Source organism: Cyprinodon variegatus, unplaced genomic scaffold (genome assembly GCF_000732505.1).
Source record: "Cyprinodon variegatus isolate N-32 unplaced genomic scaffold, C_variegatus-1.0 Scaffold855, whole genome shotgun sequence".
NCBI lineage: Eukaryota > Metazoa > Chordata > Actinopteri > Cyprinodontiformes > Cyprinodontidae > Cyprinodon > Cyprinodon variegatus.
Window position 1 is genome coordinate 248,795 of NW_015151308.1, and position 7,354 is coordinate 256,148.

At 37.0% G+C, this 7,354-nt stretch overlaps 1 protein-coding gene and 1 long non-coding RNA gene across 2 annotated transcripts; both read right to left on the reverse strand.

The window, feature by feature from the left end:
- Positions 1–1,771: 1,771 nt before the first annotated feature.
- LOC107099297 lies at positions 1,772–2,131 on the reverse strand. Its single transcript, XR_001481938.1, has 3 exons — positions 2,019–2,131; positions 1,904–1,919; positions 1,772–1,828 (listed from the first exon to the last, which is right to left on the reverse strand). It is a non-coding gene; the product is annotated as an uncharacterized LOC107099297 (long non-coding RNA).
- Positions 2,132–2,283: 152 nt separating this feature from the next.
- LOC107099293 (B-cell receptor CD22-like) lies at positions 2,284–5,694 on the reverse strand. Its single transcript, XM_015397350.1, has 5 exons — positions 5,601–5,694; positions 4,370–4,642; positions 3,985–4,254; positions 2,618–2,719; positions 2,284–2,294 (listed from the first exon to the last, which is right to left on the reverse strand). The coding sequence occupies exons 1-5, from the start codon at positions 5,665–5,667 to the stop codon at positions 2,284–2,286; spliced, it is 723 nt and encodes a 240-aa protein (XP_015252836.1). The 5' UTR covers positions 5,668–5,694.
- Between the last annotated feature and the right edge of the window lie 1,660 nt (positions 5,695–7,354).

Sequence of the window (7,354 nt, forward strand, 5' to 3'; positions counted from 1 at the left end):
GGAGTTGAACTGAGAGAGTGTGCCGTTCACAGACACCAGAATGAACGAGTTCACAATAACGTTCATCAGGCAGTAATACAGTACGTTCAGTTCACGTTCGCCCAAAATATGAACGAGTTCATGAACTTTCGTTCAATGAACGCGTTCAGGCACAACACTGCATTTCAATATCCTGAGCAAGAGGGGCGGTTATTAGTTATTTTAAAGGTGGAAGGTGCTCTCAGTCCAGGATCAGTCAGAAAATTCACAAATAGTTTACACTGTGCAAATGATTCACCACGTCTGCATGTATGCAAAATGGAAGGGGTTTAGTCCTTCTGGACATAATATAGTCAACAATAACCTCCTTGGTTTGTTGGTGTTAAGGATAAGGTAATTCTTGGAGCATGTAAAGTTAGGAGACTGAGTCTGGAAGCATTACATTTATTTTACATCCTTTGGACAGAGAGCATACAAAAGCTCTGACTTAACCATCCTTAGCACATACATTTATACTATTCAAAAAATCCAGGGACACTCTCTCCCTCCAATGAAACTAAACCCAACCCCTGCACAAAGATTTCTCTCACACAAGAACATCTGGTTATTCCCAAGAAAAACGCTTCAGTTCATCAAGAAAATAAATTTTAGCCACGGCATGAAGGAGGCTGTGTGAACTTATCTCTCATGACCATCCCCCTAAACAGTACAGCACAGTGAATGGTCAGGATATCTCTATCATTACTCCTGTTCAAACAGTCACTATCAAAACATTTTATCTCACAAAATAGGTCAAGGAAAAATAAGATTCCACAAGCACCACAACGAATTGTGGACTACTTCTCTCTAATGGGTCTCATCCTTGTCAGATACCCGATCCACCACAGGGAGGCTCTCCACAAATTTTACACCTTTGTACAACAAATGAAATGCAGATTAAATCCAACCAGAAGATATTGCTGGGATAAATCAGTTATCTAAAAGTTATGAATTAGCAACAGTCATTTTGGGAAAAAAACGGATGTGATTAACTGCATAAACAATTTTTATTTTTGAAATTTGTTTGGTGCCTTAGCACTAATAATAAAATCCACAAAATAAACAAGGAATCCACTAGTAAACCACCCTAATATAGCTAGACGAGCTTTTATAACTCCCCCAATTTAACAACTGTAAAATTCCAAATTGGTGATTTTGCTCAAATTAAAAGCAGACCAAATAATACTTGTTAGGTGATGATAAACAGCTCTAAATATGTGATCCGACAAACATCTTGGTCATAAATTTCTTCAAGTAGAATAATTTGAAGCCATCTTTTTTGATGATCCCAATCTTTTATTAGGCTGAAAGAATAACAAAGAAAGAAAATGGGGAAGGTGAATAAATACCTCATTAAGTAAAAAACAAACAAAAAAGTCAGAGTCATGCCCAAAAGAATAAGATAATATGTTATATATGATGTTACTCACGTTTTTTTTTTTTTTACTCTAGACGTTATCTGAGCCATTTTCTGGTCCATCTAAAACATGAATATAAACATATTTAAAGTGGGCCATTAAGACAGAATTTATTTCAAATCTAACAAAATATAAAACAAATAACAAATAAAACAAAACATATACTGTACCAAACGCTGTAATTCTAGAGCCTCTGATTGATTCGTAAATCGAAATGTCTCCTACAGTTAAACAGAGGGGAAAAAATGCTTTTAAAAAATTATCATTTTTTATGATCTTTTAGCAGCAAAACTAAGATCTAAAACTTACCATGGAGAAGAATAGAATAAACATGGGTCTCATTTTCATTAATTGTTCGTGTGGCTTCGTTGATGTTTTCTGACTGAGTGAAGCTAAGGTATAGAAAGAATTCAATATGAAACCCTATAATGATGTGATGTCAAATTTAACATAGGAATTGTACTAACCTGTCAGACCTCTGTGCTGCAAGGCGGAAATAGAAAAAAAGGTGCATTTATGCTTGTTATATCTTAGGATTTATCCGTGATTTTTGGGTTGATTTTGGGTAGAATAATATCTCACCTGTTTTCTTTCTTAAGCCAAACACAGGCAGCAGAGCAAGTATCCCTCCAACAATAAGCCCAGAGCAAAACAGCACTACAGACATGATATTGTTGTATGGAATTCCCTCATGACCTGTGAGGAGAAATTCTTTTAACTTCAGAATACCACTTATCATAAATAAAACAGTTAACAACAATACGGTCAACTATGTTATAAAACTCAATCACTGTAATAAAGCAAAACAAAGGCCCCTTAAGAATTGAAACACAGTGAATGCTCTGCCTTATAGTCCACCTATGTGATTAGTCATAGGGGTGAAATATTAGACCTGCTCCCTATGTTATAGAATTAAAGGTAATTATAAAAGAAATGTAACAGAAATACATAAAATGTTGAATACATTTTGTATAATTAGAAAATCTTGGTTAACTTACAGACTCTTTTTATCTTGATGTGATCACTGTGGTCTGTATAGTAAATGGGTTCTCCCCTTCCTGCTCTGCACCAGTACAGTCCTTCCTCCTCGACACTGATTTGTTCATTTGTGTAGGAAACAGTTTGATTTAGCGTCAGAGGCTCAGATGATTTATCATCCCTGTACCAATAATACTTCCAACCAGAAGATAATGGATATGATTGGTTCAATGAACAGGTTAGGGTCACTCTGCTGCCCACTTGTAGATATGTGCTCTCTGCCCTCAGCCTGGCCTTCGGTTTCCCTGTTGTGGTATTTTGGAAAACAGAGAAAAGAACTCCATTAACATTGTTTTTAACAGATCTGAAACACACTATCCTGAGATATAGTGACCTTTGCTTCTATACATAAAAAATAATCTCTTGATAATCTTCACCTGTTAAGGAAAGAATATACGTTTTTACCTAACATTTTAAAAGTATGTTCTTAGTTCAAATTTCCCTTAAAATTTAAAACTTTTACCAAAAATAAAAAAAAGCAACAAATACAAAAGAGAAATCCATATTTATTCAGACAACAAATTAACAACAATTAAATACATTATCATTACTTTTTTTTAAGATTTGAGAAAACGGTCAATTCCTTAACAAATGTTGATTCAGTGCACTTTCAGTGAAATTGTGTGAAAATGTGATTGTTCCATCTATGTTCAAGTACTGTATGTCTAAGGTCAGTTTTTTGCTACTTCTCTTAACATTGTAATAGTTAAAGGTAACCTTTAATTGTAACTACCGTAGTAACATTTTTAAAGTGACTCACTAAACACATCCAGTTCTGGATAACCATGTATTGTCCAGAAATATTTTAAAATTATTAATGACCAATAACTGTTAATAGAAATAATAGTTTCTTAACTTATTAACACCTGAACTAAGTCTTAAACTAAACTGGTCAGCTATTTTATGTTTTAGGATGACTTAACTATTTCTCAAGGTGGGACCCTAAATATGTGAGTTTTGCCATAATTAATATATATATATATTTTTAAACTTCATTATAATTTCCCTTCTTCTTGGTGTGCACTACAATTTGGTGAACAAAAGAAAAACTACATTCTATCATACAGTATTAAAATCATGCACATTTCTATACTACGAAATGAAAAAGATTGATTGATTAATAATTTAAGTCTATGAGTAGATTTAAATAATAATTTAAGTCTATGAGTAGATTTAAACTATTAGACTTGGATTAACAGTGTTGGAACAGCAAAGTGAGAAATACATTTCTTTGTCAGAAAAACCACTTCTGTACAAAGTAAATGGTTTGAATTGTCTTGCTTGTGATACATATTTTTATCTGTACACCAAAGTTATCTTTTATATTACAACAAAAGAAATATCATATTATGTGCTTATATCCGTGAAATAATTGCCCCGTAATAGGCTGGTAACCTGCCAATGGAATGCCCCCCCTCTCCTCCAGTAGATAGGCACCAGCAACTGCGTGAGTGACTGAGTTTGTTGATGAGTGAGGGGCAGATAGGTGGATGTATCAAGCATGACTTACCCAGTGCTGTCAGTTTGATGGCTTCACTCCACTCTGTGGAAGAATACCAGTCATTTACACTTCTACACCTGCACTCGTATTCATCACTGTGGGACTCAGAAACATTAAGGGTCAATTGTTTTGCTGGGTACGAAGCTGACCCAGGCATCCTCCATTCACACGTCCACTCAGTGGTTTCTCCTTCCTGGACCTCACATGTTAGAGTGATCGTCTCACCGCTGAAGATCTGGGGCCAATTTGGTTGCAGATTCACAACAGCCTTGTTGGAAACTGTTTCCATCACATATTAGCAGGTAGAAAACAAACAGAAAAATCCAGTGAAAAAATGTACATAAGCAGCTTAGCTTTTTGGTATTCTTTGTTTATAAACACATCTAATGCTCACAGGTAATCTCAATTATGACCTCATCACTTCGTGGAGTGTACACCTCTGGTTTTCCTCTCACTCCTACACATCGGTAAATTCCTCCTTGAGATACAGTGATATTTTTGCTTTCTTCAGTACTGGTGTTGACTTGAACTTCATCTTTGCCTCGAATTTGTCTGAACCATTTATATTTCCATCCAGAAGTGCTTTTCAACGAGCAGGTCAGTGTCACATTGCCTCCTGCTGGTATGATTGTGAGACCTGAGGACACTGTGACGTTTGGTTTATCTGCTTTATTTCAAAAAGAAAACAACCTTTTCACAAAAAATACATGGAATAACAATATTAAATTACAACCATACTATTTCATACTATGGTATATACTTCAAAATGCTATAAAGCACTTTAAAGTTAACAGTGATTTACAAAGTAGTGCACATATGCGTATATGAATGAAATATTAAGTTATGATATATCTTTTGCCACCTCCGGTCCAGGACTTCATTAAAAATAGATTTTCTAAGTTTTCAATAAATAAAAAAAAAAATAGATAACACTAAAATGAGTTATATAAAGAATCAGCATCTTGAAAAGATTCTCATGGTAACAGAAAAGAAAGCAGTCTTGAAAAAGTTCTTCAAATCTGGGGACTAGATCATTCCACAAATTAGAATGAGCGATGAAAGCAGAACCAAAAGGCGCCAAGGTATGATTGTGAATGATGTACAACTTCCTTGCTTCATATCACAGATATGATTGTACATTTTCCCACGTGAATTAATTACGTTAGCAATTATGTTTTTTTTTTGTTTTTTTAAAGTACGTTTTTTTCTGTTCTACTGAACAAAAAGCACTTTTACAGCAAGGTAAAGTTTTCTTACCACAATTTCCCGACACTTTACAAGTTTGGCAACGTACCTTTACATTTTTTACTAAAAGAGTATCACTGCACTTTTTATCATTTAAGTAGCTTCTCTGAAATGATAAGTGACTACATGATAAATTATCAGTGTGAACTTGTAGTACTTTATCAGCTTGACACTACGTTTTGTCAATCATTGTGGTAAGCTACATTCTATGCACTGTGGTGTTAACATCACAAGAGCACTCACAACCTAATCCATTTATATAAAGCTAAACAGCTGTAACACTAATTGTGTACTGCAATGGGAAACAAGATAATGGTTTTAAATATAGTTTACCTTGATGGGTGAATCTACTGCAAAATTTAAAACAAAGGGTCACTTACTTTGATCGTCTCCAAAACAAAGAGGAGTATTTAGCATGAGAATAAAAATTAAATGCTCAATCATCATTAGATTTATCCAAATAATTTTACAAGTTATCTGTGTCTTTCTTTCAACCGCTCTGTCCTTCCGCTAGAACTATTTCGGATTTTATGTACGCAATAGATGACATGTTTCAGCCTTTGCTTTTTCTGTCCAATAAGAACATCCTGATGCTGCATAAAAATCCCCACTGCATAATTTTAGATTGACTAAAGAACATTTCCTGTTTAGCAACTTACATTTTCCCACACTGGTTTCCTGTTGTGATGCTTGATATAGATATAGCTGAACGGTTGTGGTAAAAGAAAAACAGCACAATCTATTTCTATTTTAGATACCGGAGATGATTAATTGATATATTTATGAATGTGTGAATAACTTATCCTTTCTTATTTAACCAAGTCTTAAATAAGATCATAGAACACCTTTGGGGCTGTCAACTGTGGGACTCAAAGCTTGGGGACCCACAAAGAAGCACAGAGGAGTGCACGCTGAGGGGCCTCAGAGGCAAAGAACGCCGGCTGAGGGGCCTTGAGGATAAACTCCCACTGAGCTCTAAGATCAGTTCATCAGCGGGCTCAGGGATCTATAGAGAGGGAACACTACGGAGGTCTGATCCTGAAGAGGGAGCACTACGGAGGTCTAAGCCTGGAGAGAGGACACAAGAAGGGTCTGAGGCTAGAAAGAGGACACTAGAAGGGTATGTTAGAGGGACCTGAGGCTAGAGAGGGGGCGATAGAGGGACCTGAGGCAAGAGGGGATGCAAGAGAGGTCTGAGCCAAAAAGGGAAACACTGGAGAGTTCTAAGTCTGAAGAAGGGAAATAAGAGGGGTCTAAACCTGGAGAGGAATAACTAGAGGGGTCTAAGACTGGAGAGGGAAAACTGACCTGGTTGGGTGTTGGAGGGAGGCTAACAGCAGGCTGACCAGGGGAGCTCTGCAATTTCTGGATATGATCCATTAGGAAGTCAAGTTTCTCTGCAAATGTTAACAGGAACCTGCCCCGCTGTTCGTACAGCTGTTTCATCTCCAGCTGAAGCAATGCCAGGTACCCCTCCTGTTTCTCCATCTGTTTCTCCTGAGCGTCCGAAACTGAGACCAAGTCTGCTGGTTTGTACTGTGAGAGTCTAACGGGGGGGTCGAAGTTTGACAGGACCCAAATGCAGACACAAAAGCTTGAGGTGGTTACTCAAAGCAAAACTCAGGAGCAAAAATCCAAAAACGTCAATCCACAAAAATCCCAAAATACTGAAAACCAGGAAAACTCACAACAAGGGGGCAAAGAAAAGATGACAAACCACCAAAGAGTGATTAAACAGGAGGAGAATAAAAGGAAGAGAGAAACAAAGACCAGGCTAATTAGCAGATTGGGAGCAGATTGGGAGCAGGTGTAAGCAGCGGCAAGAACGGAGCTAGGGAAAAAGAGACTGACACATGAGGGCAAGCAAGAAATATCTAAGAAGTCAAACAAAAATAACTACAACACAAGAATGTGTTAACCGTTCCTGCTCAGTCTTCTGACCGTGGTCGGGAGACACAGGGGAGTTCCTTTCTCCAGGGCCGAAGGGAAAGACTTACTCCGGGGTTAACGCCTTCTACGCCTTGCACATGAACCACACGTTGGCACGAAAGTGGCTGGAAGTTAACTTTTAATAGCGCCAACTAACATAAAACTGCACAGACTTTTTCCTAACTGCTGCTCCGGTCGTCCGCTA

Coding starts and splice junctions, on each gene's coding strand:
- LOC107099293 (XM_015397350.1), bottom strand. CDS start 5,667: ATGATGATTGAGCATTTAATTTTTATTCTCATGCTAAATACTCCTCTT. Junction 4,643..5,600: donor TTGTTTTGGAGACGATCAAA/GTAAGTGACCCT, acceptor TTTGAAATAAAG/CAGATAAACCAAACGTCACA. Junction 2,720..3,984: donor CATCAAACTGACAGCACTGG/GTAAGTCATGCT, acceptor ATACCACAACAG/GGAAACCGAAGGCCAGGCTG.